At 53.3% G+C, this 12,867-nt stretch overlaps 1 protein-coding gene across 1 annotated transcript; it reads right to left on the reverse strand.

Annotated features, from left to right (window-relative positions):
• Window positions 1-3,244: 3,244 nt before the first annotated feature.
• Window positions 3,245-9,688, reverse strand: KRT32 (keratin 32). The gene is made up of 7 exons (XM_059671692.1): window positions 9,221-9,688; window positions 8,474-8,556; window positions 8,163-8,319; window positions 6,998-7,159; window positions 6,793-6,918; window positions 5,868-6,088; window positions 3,245-3,653 (listed from the first exon to the last, which is right to left on the reverse strand). Exons 1-7 carry the CDS (start codon window positions 9,686-9,688, stop codon window positions 3,524-3,526), a joined length of 1,347 nt encoding a protein of 448 aa, XP_059527675.1. The 3' UTR covers window positions 3,245-3,523.
• Window positions 9,689-12,867: the final 3,179 nt, after the last annotated feature.

Here is a 12,867-nt window from a genome sequence, read left to right on the forward strand (position 1 = left end):
TGCCTGGGTCACAACTCTAGTGTGATTGTTCCCATGGCAACTCTGGTCACAGCCTGTGGTCTGTGCTCTTACTGAGCCAGATGCACAAAGGATGAGGGGATGCTGAGTTTGGAGGTTGCTAGTTGTTATTTAAAGGAAAACTATATTCCCAGGAAAGAGTTTCAGCATCTCAGAGAAAGTGCCTCTGTTCTTAGGGGCATGAAAGAAGGGGAAAGGGGAAATGTTTATTAGCCTGAAAGAATAACAAACCTTGGTGCTTGGAGGAAGCATAACAAGCTCGGAGAGACCCACTGGCTGGCGTCAGAACACTTGGCTCCAGTTCCCACCTGTTGGCTGTGTGTCTGTGAGCACATCTTTCCATCAACCTGGGCCTGTAGACTCCTTGTCTGTGAATGAGAGGCTGGGCCAGGCCAACTGTAGGGCTGCTTTTGATTCTGATATTTTAGGTCAGACCAGTGCAATAGACTTTCTACAGTCATGGAAATAGTCCCTATCTGTACACACCAGTATCGTACCACCAGCCACGCAAAGGCCTTGAGTACTTGAAATGTGGCTAGTGTGACTGATTTTCTTTCTTTTCAGTTTATCTTTATTGTTGAAAGTATTTAAAATGCCCCCCCCATTGACACCCTGTACCCGCACTCCCCCAGGCCTATCACACCTTTGTCTGTGCCCATGGGTTATGCATATCTATATATATAAAAGCCTAAGTGACCATTATGACCAGTCAACTGGTCGCTATGACACCCACTGACTGCCGGGGGACAGATGCTCAATGCAGGAGCTGCCCCCTGGTGGTCAGTGTACTCCCACAGCCAACCTCCTGCCACCGGCCAACCTCCCACAGTCCCTCTCCAGGCCGGCCTTGATTGGCCCTGATGCTGGCCAGGCCAAGGGACCCCACTCATGCACGAATTCGTGCACCAGGCTTCTAGTGTGCATATAAGCTCTTTGATTAATCTCTTCCCACCTCCCCTTCCCTCTGAGATTCATCAGTCTGTTCCATGCTTCCCCGTCTCTGGATCTGTTTTATTTAATTAGAAATTAAACAGCCCGGTGTAGGTAATGGTTACCATATTGGACAGAATGGGCCTAGGATTCTAGAGCCAAAGAGTTGGTTCTGTTTAGTCTGTCATGTTAATCAAGCTGAGCACATTGTGGACAAATTTTGCATAGGGACTGAAAGTAAGGAATGTTGGTTTGTGCTCAGTTATTAGAAGCCCCCCTGCCATGGCGTTCCAGCTCATTAAAATCTCTCTCTCTCATCACACACACACACACACACACACACACACACACACACACACACGACCAGGAACCACAGCGGGCTGAGCAGTGTGTTTGCGTGTCTCCCGTCAGGCTCATGGCCCTGTCTGCCAGGCATGTGGAATCATGTCTGAACAGCCTCAGGCAGCGTCAGGAGCCACTCCATCTCTCATAATTTCTTGGCAGGTCCAGAGGGCAGATTCTTAATAGAAACATCACCTCAGCTCATTAAGGAAGAACTACACATTCAGAGGGTGAGGTGCAAAAAGGTGTTCAAGATTCCAGCTCCCTGCTTTCTCCTCTTTATCTACCGTTGCCAAATAGGGCCCTTCACTGAGTTTCCCCAGTCGGTCCCTTACTGTTCCATTCCCCACTGCCATTGCCTTAGGTGAGACCCCTTCAGCTTTTGCCACATCATTCATCAGCTCTCTCCCTGCCTCTCAGCTGTCCTGGTTACACTCCTTTGTGAAACTTTCTACAATACCCCACCCCCCACCCCAGTCATGTCATCTGGGCTCAGGGCCTGCAGCAGCCCTCCCACTGCCTTCAGGATGGAGTCCAGGCTCTTTGTGGGGTAACCAAGGCCCCCCACGGTCTGACCTTCCTACCATTTCAGCTTTATTTCCACTAGTTTGCCACAGGAACCTACTGCTCCCACCAGGAGGGCCACTCACGCGCTCCCCAACTCTCCTCCCCAGACATGACTTCTGCTTTCCTGCAGAACCCACACCTATACCTCTCTTTTGTACCGTAGACATCCTATTCAACCTTCCAGGCCAATCTCAGATGCCACCAGCTACATCAAGCATGTCAAACTCAAAGGCTAACACAGGTCAAATAAACAAGGCCCGCAGACCACAAGTTTGACATGCTTGAGCTACGTGAGGACTCTTCTGCTCTCCCCAAACCAGGACTTTCTCCCAGTCTGTGTCGTGTGTATACTCTGGAATTTGGCAGTGAGGCAGAGTGGTTAGAATAATGCTACAGTGGAAGCAGCTAGACCTGGGTCCAAATCTTTGTCCTTGCATGTCGCTTTGGGCAACTGATAAACCATTCTCTGCACCTCAGTTTCCCATCTCTAAGATGGGCATGGTCATGAAAACTGCATAAGTTAATTATGTAATGTGCGCAATACAATATAAGGTGCGTCACAAGTGCTCAGTAAGTGGCAGAAATGGTTATTATTATTTTATTACTAGGCCCTTATTGAGGCATGAGTGAGGCCTTACACACTGGTTCTAGCTCCTTCTCTAATTAGAAGTGCCTGGATGGTGGGCATCACTTGCATTTTTGGTATGCCCTGGCCCCCAGCTGTCGTTTGCAAATAGTGAGGACTTCTTGAGAATATGAATTGGTTGAGCATCTCCGGAGCCTGAAGGACTGTGTTTGGGTCCGGGGCCCACCACTTACTCACTGTGTGATCTTGAGCAAGATTCTTAACCTCTCTGGGCCTCAGTTTCCTCATTTGTAAAGTGGAGAAAATAATGGTGCCTTTTTCATAGATTGTTGCAAGGATTTAATGGGGCGTTAACAAGGTGTCTGGGGGGCCACCGCCTGGGTTAACCAGCCCATGATGTAGAACCTTCACCTCCCAAGCAATCAGTAAGGATATTATGAATGAATGAATGAATGAATGACCCCATTGTACCAGCTGCCCTGAGGCTTAGGGTGGGATCATCACAGGAATATTCTCATCTACAGTTGTTTGGCCTAAGTTCCCGACATAATTATCTCCCTCCTCTTTTTATGTTTTTATTACTTGTCTCTGAACCAGTAGCCTGGTTTTAACTGGTTTCGGGCATGTGGGCCTTTTTGACAAATGCCTCTCAAGCCTCTGTGGAAGCAGGGCCATACAACAAATACAGAATTTGGCCGCATTCCTCTTGATGCCCACTGAGCAGCGGTACTGGCTGGTGGACACAGCGTCGTAAATGACAAATAGAGAAAGATGTTTGCAGGGCCACTGAATGCGGCTTTATTTGCCAGTTGACTAAGGACACAGGCTCTTGAGGCAGCAGAGAACTAGAAACATCAGCAAATTAGCCTGTGGAGAGGCTGTTACTAAGAGATGGGGGCCAGAGCGCCCCCTGCAGTATCAGAGCACCTTGCGGACAGACGGCCCACCTGGCACTGCTCAGTCTTCCTTGCTGGCCCCGCTCTCTTGGTGGCCACCGAACCCAGGTCAGGCTCAACCTGCAGAGGCACCAGCTGTCCAGCTCTGGTCGCTCCAGGATCCATCCACCAGCACTGAGGGGCTTCAGTAGCGGCCCGGGGGGCAGGGCACGCAAGGCACACAGACGGTGTGGGGCACACAGACGGTGCGGGGCACACTGGGGGAGGGCACACAGGGGGGACACGAGGGAGTGGAGCACGGGTTACAGGGCAACCTGCAGAAGAAAGGCACATGAAGGGGTTAAAGAAGCTGGAGTGGGCAGCAGGTTCTGCCCCCAATGCCTCCCCAATCCACCCACTGCTCACCTTATCTGCTTACTTCCCTGGTCCCACCCTTCATCGTCGTCATCTCTGTGACCCCAATGGCCTCCTAACTGGTCTCCCAACCCCACTCTTACCCCTTGTAGCTACTGTCAACTTGATGGCCAGAGTGATCTTCCACAAACACAAATCTAATCATCTCCCTCCCCTGCTTAAGACCTTCAGAGGCTCCCATTTGTACTCAGGACAAAGAGCAACTTCCTTCAACTCAATGGTCACCTCCTCCTTGAAGGCCCCCCCCCCCCCCGGATCTCTCTGGGTCAAATCCCCCTGTGGTACCATGTACCTCCTTCCAGAGCAGTGTGATTATTCTAGTATGAACTCTCTCCCAGTGAGCAGTGCGGTGAGCAGCCATGGATGCATGCCCCCTGCATACCTGGCCTAGAGCAGACTCTTAATAATTGACTAAATCCGTGGTTGGCAAACCACGGCTCAAGAACCACATGCGGCTCTTCGGCCCCTTGAGTGTGGCTCTTCCTAAGCCTTAGGAGTACCCTAATTAAGTTAATAACAATGTATCTACCTATATAGTTTAAGTTTAAAAAATTTGGCTCTCAAAAGAAATTTCAATCGTTGTACTGTTGATATTTGACTCTGTTGACTAATGAGTTTGCCGACCACTGGAATAAATGAATTAACCAATTAATATGGAAGAAACATACGGCAAAGGGAAAAGGATGGTCTGAGACTGACAGGTGTTGGCTCAAAACCAGAAATGACACATTGGATGTTGGATGGACACCGAGGAGCCCCAGAGACAAGACAGGCAGCCCCAGGAGCACATCCAGCTGGCAATGCCGGCACTGTGTTGTCTTTTAATTTGTTTAAATATTTAAAATTCAAGAGAACTTCACATTTAAAAGAAATCCAGACTCCCCTTGAACAATCAGACGATCCAGCAATGCTGCCACTCTCCTGTGAGAGAAATGCCCTGAGGGGTGGTGCCGCCCCCATTGGACAAGGCCTAGCTCCCTAGTGGTCCACAGTCCTACATGAGCCACGTCACTCAGGTACGCTAACAGCCTGGCCCTAGGAAGACATTTGACTTTGCAACTCTTGTCTTGGAGGACAAGATTCTAAATGACAGAGAAGCAAGGCTGAATGTGGAATCAGAAACTACCTAGAACAGTAATCAGCCCCCAGGTGTCCACAGCACAGCGGTGTCCCGCACACAGACAACCACCAAGCCCTGTGATCTGCCTGCACTGCGGCTGGGGGCTGATGCCTCACTGACCTGATTCAGACCCCCCCGCCCCCTGTTGCTTATTACCTAGAGTCTAGGTCCTAGACCATGAGAGCCTCCTGAACAGTGTCCCTGCCTGGTCTCTCCTCCCTCTACTCAGCCCTTCCTCTGCCTGCCATCTGTGGCATCTTCCTAAGGAGCAGCTGTGAGCTCTCACTGACTTGGTCAAGAAATGTTTACTGAGCATCTACTATGTGCCAGGAGCAGGAGGTAAAAATATTTTATATTGTCTCTGGGGTCCAGGTACTTATTTATCCTCCAGTGAGGGAGATCCGCAGTTAAGCAAATTCTATCATCTCCTCCTCAAAAAACAGCAAGGCCTCCCTGTTGCCTATAAAATAAAACCCTCCCTCTCCAGCATGGCCTACATGGCTCTCCATGAATGGGCCCCAACTGACCTTTCCTGTCCACCTCCCACCCAGATCATCACATGAAGCTACTTACTCCCCTCCCAGTGCTAAAACCATCCTTCTCCTCCCCGCCCCCCGCCCCCCCGCCCCCCCCCCCCCCCCCCCCCGCGGCCCCAGTATGATCTCCAGTTGCTCATCTGCCTGGCTCTCTAAACAGATGGGAACAACTTGAGAGCAGATGCCTTATCATCATCCATCTGGGTCTTCCCCTGGCGCCTGGCACACGCTGGGCCCTTGGAAGGAGTTTGTTGACTTGGGATGGAACAGGATCTTCAACGGGCCAGGTTTAGGGAGGGCGGCATGAACGCCTGCCTGACTTTCTTCAGATTCTATCAGCTTCCTAATCCCTTCTTAATTACACCAGGGTTCTCCCTTCTGAGAAGATCCAGTTGCTTCCTGTGGCTTCCCCACCCCTCCCACGCATCTCCGGGTACAGCCCGGCTGGGCCCGCGTACTTGCAGTCCTCGCTCTCCAGCAGCCCCCGGTAAGTGTTGATCTCACACTCCAGCCGGGCCCGGACGTCCAGCAGCACCTGGTACTCCTGGTTCTGCCGCTCCAGGTCGCAGCGGATCTCGGCCAGCTGGGCCTCCACGTTGGTGATCAGGCACTGTATCTGGGCCAGCTGCGAGCTGTAGCGGGCCTCCGTCTCCGTCAGCATGTTCTCCAGGGAGTCCCTCTGAGGAAAAGAGAGGAAATAAGTATGAGGAACAGATCTATTTTCCACAGCCTGACTCAGGAAGAGCCAGAAAGAGCCAATCTCTCTTTGGGGTTGAGAATGACCCCTCTTTACCTAAGTCACTGTGGAAACTAAAGCCCAGAAAGGCCAAGTGACTTGTTCAAGGTTAAGCAGCTGGTAAGTGAGAGACCAGGGTTTGAACACAGGTCCGTGTGATCCTAAATCCCTGTTCCTTCTCCAACCCTCGTCTACCTTCAGGCTCCTTCCCTAAGGCATCATTGGTAACAATGGTCTTTAACCCTGGCTGCATGTTAGAGTTACCCAGGCCCCGCCTCTAGAAACTCTGATTTCATTCTTCTGGGGAGGAACCTGGGCATTTGGTTCTTTAAATCTTCGCAGGTGGAAAAGCCCGGGTTTGGAAGGGCAGGCTAAGCAGAGAACAAGCGTTCTCGAGGAGTCATTTTTGACCGCAGCCACCTAACTCATGTCAGATCTGGGACACCCGTTTTATCTCTGAGCTGGGTCTTGGGAGAAACCTCCCTCCAAGAAAGGTCAGCTGGGCAAGCATCCCCAGTAGCTGCATCTAGGCCTCCTCCTCCTCCTCCTCCTCCTCCTTCCGGGATGCCCGCACCTACGCTCAGTGCCAGCTGGGAGCCAGAGCTGCGGAAGAGGTGCCCCCCCCCCCCACACCCAGGGGCACTCACCAGGCTGTGCTGGGCCTGCAGCTCGATCTCCAGCGTGTTGACTGTTCGTCTCAGATCAATGATGTCCGACTGGTAGGTCTGAAGCTGCTCAGAGCTGGTGGCCACCTGCTGGTTAAGCTCCTCCATCTGCAAGGGGGGGAGACAGGAGAGGCTGGGGGTGCCTTCGCGGGGACACTGGGGAGGCCGCCACCGGCGAGAGGCCCACCTGCGTGTTGAACCACTCCTCCACGTCCCTGCGGTTGGCCTCCACCACCGTCTCGTACTGACACCGCATCTCTTCCAGCATCCTGTTCAGGTCCACGGGGGGCGCAGCGTCCACCTCAATGTTAAGGCGGTCCCCAAGCTGGCATCGGAGGGTGCCGACTTCCTGAAAAGGAGCAAGAGCCCCAGGCGCGTGTGAGGTTGTGGGATTCGGGGCTCACCCGGGCACCCTCCCCGCGTGTTCATCTGGGAAGCGGGGCAGCAAAAGCCCGGCTTCACTGGGTTCAAGGCCAAGTTAGAGCAGGCGCCTCCGCAGGCTTGGCTGCCAAGGAGAGAAAGTTGTCACTGAGGCTCCAGCGAGTACGATAGCGCCTCATTAGCGGCTTCTGGTTCAGGCCCCAGTTCCCTGATTAGGTGGGATGAGTCAGTACCTTAGGGCACTTGGCAAATACGTGCGGTTTGTTACTCTACACTTAAGGAAACCCAGCCAGGAATCAGAGACACTTGTTCTTTCAAGTGCCAAGTCAAGAGGTTGAGAGTCAACCCAGGGAAGGAGGGGAAAACATCAGAGCTCGGGTGGGCGCTCAGCATTCCCGCCAGGACCTGCAGGAGGGGAGGGAAAGCCGGAAAGGGCTGGCCTGAGGCTCGTGGATTAAGTCTATTAGATGCAAACAGAAGAGAAGAAGGAAGAGGAAGATGGGGACAGAAGGAAGGAAACCACGGCAGTTCAACTGCCCCTGAGAAGACATGGGGCACCCAGCAGTCCAGCCTGGCAGAGACGGGCAGGTGGGAGTTCCAGAACACAACCCCCGGGTTCCAGTGCACCAACCGGCCCCTGGAGCTTGGCTCTCAGGAGCAAAACAAACGCCGTGGAAAAGCACCTGGCAGTCACGCACGTCCAGGGAGTGCAGAGAAGATGGCTAGCGTTTCTGAGCACCGACCCAGGGACAGGTGTTTCAAGCTCCAGATCTCACTGACTTCTCAAAGCAACCCTGTCTGATAGTGTTGCTCCCATGCATAGATAAGGAGGCTCAGAAAGGTTAAAGGCACTGGGCAAAGTCACAGAAACAATACATGGTAGGCAGGCCTGGGAATTCCTACCCACGTCGGTCCGACCCGACGCCCCACGTATTTCCCACGTTCTGCTTCTGCCTGACTTCCAGGCTCACCTCCTCGTGGTTCTTCTTGAGGCAGAGCAGCTCCTCCTTCAGGGACTCCACCTGGGCCTCCAGGTTGGCCTTGCACAGGGTCAGCTCGTCCAGGATCCTGCGCAGGCCGTTGGTGTCGGCCTCCACCAGCTGCCGCAGGGCCAGCTCCGTCTCGTACCTGCACAAGGACAGGATCAACAGTGGGGGGTGGAGACGGAAATCAGGGGAGTCCTTGAACTGCTGGCACTTCTCCGCCTCTCCATGAAGAGAATGGAAAGCTGCCCCCGAGCATGTGCGGGGAGAGAGGGCGCCCATCCCCGGGCCAAACTCACTTGGTCCTGAAGTCGTCGGCAGCCAGCTTGGCATTATCGATGTGCACCACCATCCTGGCGTTGTCTGCCTTGGTGCACAGAACCTGGAGGCCAAAGCACACAGAGGGGGTCAGTCCAGGATAAGAACCCAAGCGTGGAGAAGACGGTAGCTGGGGGGCTCAGCAGCCTGGCAGCCATCGCTACTGAAGCCCCTCCTCCCTGGAACTCTGGGGGGGGGGGGTACTTTAGTGAACTGCTCGTCCTTAAAGACATGAGATTTATTTCTTAAGCACCTGGGTCTGCATAAGTCCAAATACCCCATCTGGGTACAGTGAGCAACACGGAAGGAAAGACCCTCATTAAGTCTGAAGACATTCATGGGACAGTTAGAAGGGTCCTTCATCAGCACTAACATTTACTGAAAACCCACCCCGTTCCAGGGGCTGTGCTCAGCACTTGACCTGCATCAACTCAGGGAATCCTCTTGGCAGTACCATTAGGTAAGGACCATTATTATCCCCATTCTACAGATGGGGAAACTGAGGCCCAGGGAAGGGAGGGACCTCCCAAAGTCATGCAATGGAGACTACATCCCAGGCCCCTTTCCACGTTAAGGGCTCTGGCTGGGTGCCCCAATTATGAGATCATTCTGTGCCCTCGGGAAGCCTCTTTTCCCTGAACATAGCTTAGTAAACCATGAGATTCCAATCTAGAATGCCTGCCGTTCCAGTTGCCTTCCCAATGAGACTGTTCAGCGCCCGCCCTCACCTTCTGCTGCAGCTCCTCAATGGTCCTGAAATACGACTGGTAGTCAGGACACATGGTGGGCACTGGAGACTGGCAGGCCTCTTGGATCTTGCTCTCCAGGTTGGCGTTCTCCTGCTCCAGCTGCCGCACCTTCTCCAGGTAGTTGGCCAGCCGGTCATTTAGGAACTGCATGGTCTCTTTCTCGCTGCCATTGAAGGTCCCTTCACAGAGCCAGCTGCAGGTTCCCATGGTGCTGGAGATGCCAGCGGTGGGCCGGCAGCCGCTGGGTCGGCAGGAGCTGGAGAGGTAGGTCTTGGAGAGGCAACCGGCCGGCCGGTAGGTGGTGGGCATGCAGACGGAAGGCACGCAAGGCATGGGCTGGCAGACATAGCCCAGGCACAGCTCAGGCCGGCAGTTCATGCCGCTGGAGCAGACAGAGGAGGCCCGGGGACAGCTCTTGATGGAGGCAGGTGGGCAGTTGGATGCCATGTGGGGGAGGCCCCTCCTCTCAGCTGCAGCTACCTGGATTGCCAACACCTACAGACCCCATCTCTCTGGGGCCTTTTATCCCCTTGGAGTGAGGGGGCTCGCCCTAGAAAGCGGTGTTGATGTGTACACTCGGCCTCAGAGGAAGCTGCTAATTAATTTGTAATTTGGTTTCCAATAAGCAGTTCCTTTCCTCATAAAAGAGACCAAGCTTGTCATTTGGCTACAGCCGGCCTCCTGTCATTGATCACCAGGGGAGAGTTTCCGGACACATCTTCAAAGGATCGGCTCCACGCTGGGCCCTCATTACCAGGGCGGGGTCGCCAGGAGACCATGGTGGCCTGGCCCTGTGCCCCCCAGGGCCTGGCCCACCGCGCCCCCGCCTGCTCCGGCCCTGAGAAAGGCACAGTCTATGGGCCGGCGGGCACTCGTTTAATGAGAGCGTTCCCTGTGGGAAGAGGCCTGGCCCTGAAGGAGGAAGTGTGTGGGTGACAGAAGCTGCATCGATACCAGCAGCGGTAGAAATCCAGGCAGGTCGGGAAGAGAACCTCTGAGGCTTCGGAGCACGCGGATCAGCTTCCTCCCCACGGGAAGAAATAATATCAGAGGCAAGAGAACAAACTCAAGTCAGAAAGCCTTAAGAGCCAGGGACAGCCTTGCAGCTGGACACCGTTGAGAAGGATGAGGGAATGCCACTCGGGGAGAAAACCTTCAATGTCCTGGACACCTCCGTGAGGCGATGCTCTATCTTGACCGGCTCTGGATCACCCTTTCATTGTTCACTGCTTCACGTACAGGGAGCAGTGAGCAATGCAAGTCAAGTTTGAGTCTTGTTTGCTGAGATGGAGGCTGGCCAGGCTGGCACTGGCCCTACTTTCCCTTTCTGCAATGGTGGACAGGGAGGGCTCCTGTCGGGGCCTCAGAGAGGGGAGGCAGAGGGCATCAGCTCCCTTGAGAAGTGACACTTTGCCGCCCAGGGATGAGCTGCACCAGGAGATGGGGACAGGTATCTCCAGTCTAGGAGCCTTGAATTCCTTAAGAAAGCAACAGGTGAGACCTGTGGTTTCAGTCCTTGTCTGCAATGCCTGCCAGCTCAAACACGTCACGTTTAATGTGTGTGTGTGATATGTAGCCACGTCCTATTCCTTCATCTTCTCAACAAAGTATTGGGGTATAAGCACTTGTCCTGTTTTCACATATCTCTAGAAGTATTGGTGGAGAGGCAGGGAAGAGAAAACCCCACCCAGCCCTATTCCCAGAATTCTTTGCTTAAGAAAAGTCAAGAGAGAGATTATGACCTTCTAACTTGCTGTGTGACCTTGGGAAAGTCACTTTACCTCTCTGGGCCTCAGTTTCCTCGTGCAAATTGAAAAGGTTAGGTTAGCCCAGCCACGTAGCTCGGTGGTTGAGTGTCAACCTATGAACCAGAAGGTCACAGTTCTATTCCCGGTCGGGGAACTCAATTCCCAGTGTGGGGTGTGCAGGAGGCAGCCGATCAATGATTTTCTCTCACCATTGATATTTCTATCTCTCTCTCCCTCTCTCTCTGAAATCAATAAAAATCTATTTTTTTAAAAAAAGTACACCATGGGGATCAGACAGTACTGAGGTCAATGTCAGAGGCGCCCTGAGCCCCCTGAACTCCCAGGGGCCTTGCCAGCAGGGCTCTCAGCCTGGCTGCTCCCTGGAATCACGTGCAGAGCTTTAACAAACCCCAACACCAGGCCTGTTCCAGACCCACAAAGTCAGGATTTCAGGATTTCAGACCAGGCATCCATGTGTTTCAAAGGCATCGGCCTTGGCTAAGGCCGAGGACCTCTGGCCAAGTGGAAACAGCTTTACAATTGAAAAGCACAAGCTAATAAAGTAGATAGTAATGCCTTCTGCACAGGGTCTGGTGTGCTCCATCTTGGAGGGAGTTAGGGTAGGTTTGGAAGAGGCTTGTACCACAAAGAATAAAGAGGAGCAGGAGGAGGGAAGAGGAGGAAGAGGGAAGAGGAGGAGGAGGAGGAGGAGGAGGAGGAGGCGGAGGAGGGGAGTGTGGCTTCTGTGAAACAGTTAACCCCAACTATGTGCTCAAGGGAGGGTGCGTGTACCGCTTGCTGACTGTAGATTCTCCCACTGACTTTGCTCCGAGTCAGAATTAGCTAATAAGCCATCTAGCTACTTACCCACTTTGGCCTGGTTTGCCCTGGGCATTCATTGCTGCTTGGAAGGAAACCTCAGAAATGAAACCATGGGCAGGAAAAAGGTGGGTGCCCACATTCCGAGCAACCCAGGCATCCAGCTAGAATAGAGTCCACAATAATTACTGGCCAGTTTTCAAATGCTCAGCATAGCATTAGGGACCTTTGGGCACAGTCACTGTCATGTTCTCTTTCACTGATGATGAAACTGAGACCTACACCTGCTAAAGCTCCCACAGGCAGTAGGTGGGGCCGGGATTTGAACTCAGGTTAGTCTGGCTTGTGTTTGGAGCCCACATTCATCATTCTAACGCCATGACCCCCTGTAGCAGGCCTCCCCCTACCGCTGAATTAGGAAGGAAAAGAGATGGTGAGAGGGCTCCCTCCTGTCCCATCCCCAAGGCCTCCCTCCGATGAGGCTCAATCCTGTCCCTGGCACCTAACACACCGCCTGGCCCAGGAAGGTGCACAGCCAGGGTTTGTTGAATGAACTGAATGATCCTGAGACCATCATCCTCTCTGGGTGACTGAGCCTCAGCTAAACCAGCCAAGGGGTTCCAAGAAGCCCAAAGTTGAGGGGGTGCAGAATGCCAGGAGTGAGGGTGCTGGGAGAACTGAAGCCCCAGACCCTCCTTTCCAGGGGATTGGAAAGGGGGGGATTCTAAAACTGAATCAGGGTGAACTACACACCCTTAAGAGGTGTGTGGGGGGGGCGGAGGGGGTCCTCAGCGTTACCTTAGTCAGCATCTTCCCCCATCTGTTTTCCACCTTGAGTGTCGCTATAACTCTCTTACCATCACTGAAGCTCCTCAGCATGTGCTCTTGGCATCTTATAAAGAGCACATGGCCATCTGGGGCCAACCCGCCTTCCTTTCCATCTCAGAAAGCTTTGCCTTCATCCTTCTCCACTTCCCCTTGGCATTGATGGAACTTGGAGCATGCCTGGTCTGTTGGGGGAGGACATTCTGGGCCCAAGTGAGAACCTTTGGATCAAGA

This window comes from Myotis daubentonii, chromosome 16 (genome assembly GCF_963259705.1).
Source record: "Myotis daubentonii chromosome 16, mMyoDau2.1, whole genome shotgun sequence".
In the NCBI taxonomy this organism is placed as follows: Eukaryota; Metazoa; Chordata; class Mammalia; order Chiroptera; family Vespertilionidae; genus Myotis; species Myotis daubentonii.

Excerpts from the sequence above, each read along its gene's own strand:
- KRT32 (XM_059671692.1), bottom strand. The coding sequence starts at position 9,688 with ATGGCATCCAACTGCCCACCTGCCTCCATCAAGAGCTGTCCCCGGGCC. Across the intron at positions 8,557-9,220 it reads TTGAGGAGCTGCAGCAGAAG|GTTCTGTGCACCAAGGCAGA; the intron begins GTGAGGGCGGGC and ends TTTGGCCTCCAG. Across the intron at positions 7,160-8,162 it reads TCAAGAAGAACCACGAGGAG|GAAGTCGGCACCCTCCGATG; the intron begins GTGAGCCTGGAA and ends GCTCCTTTTCAG.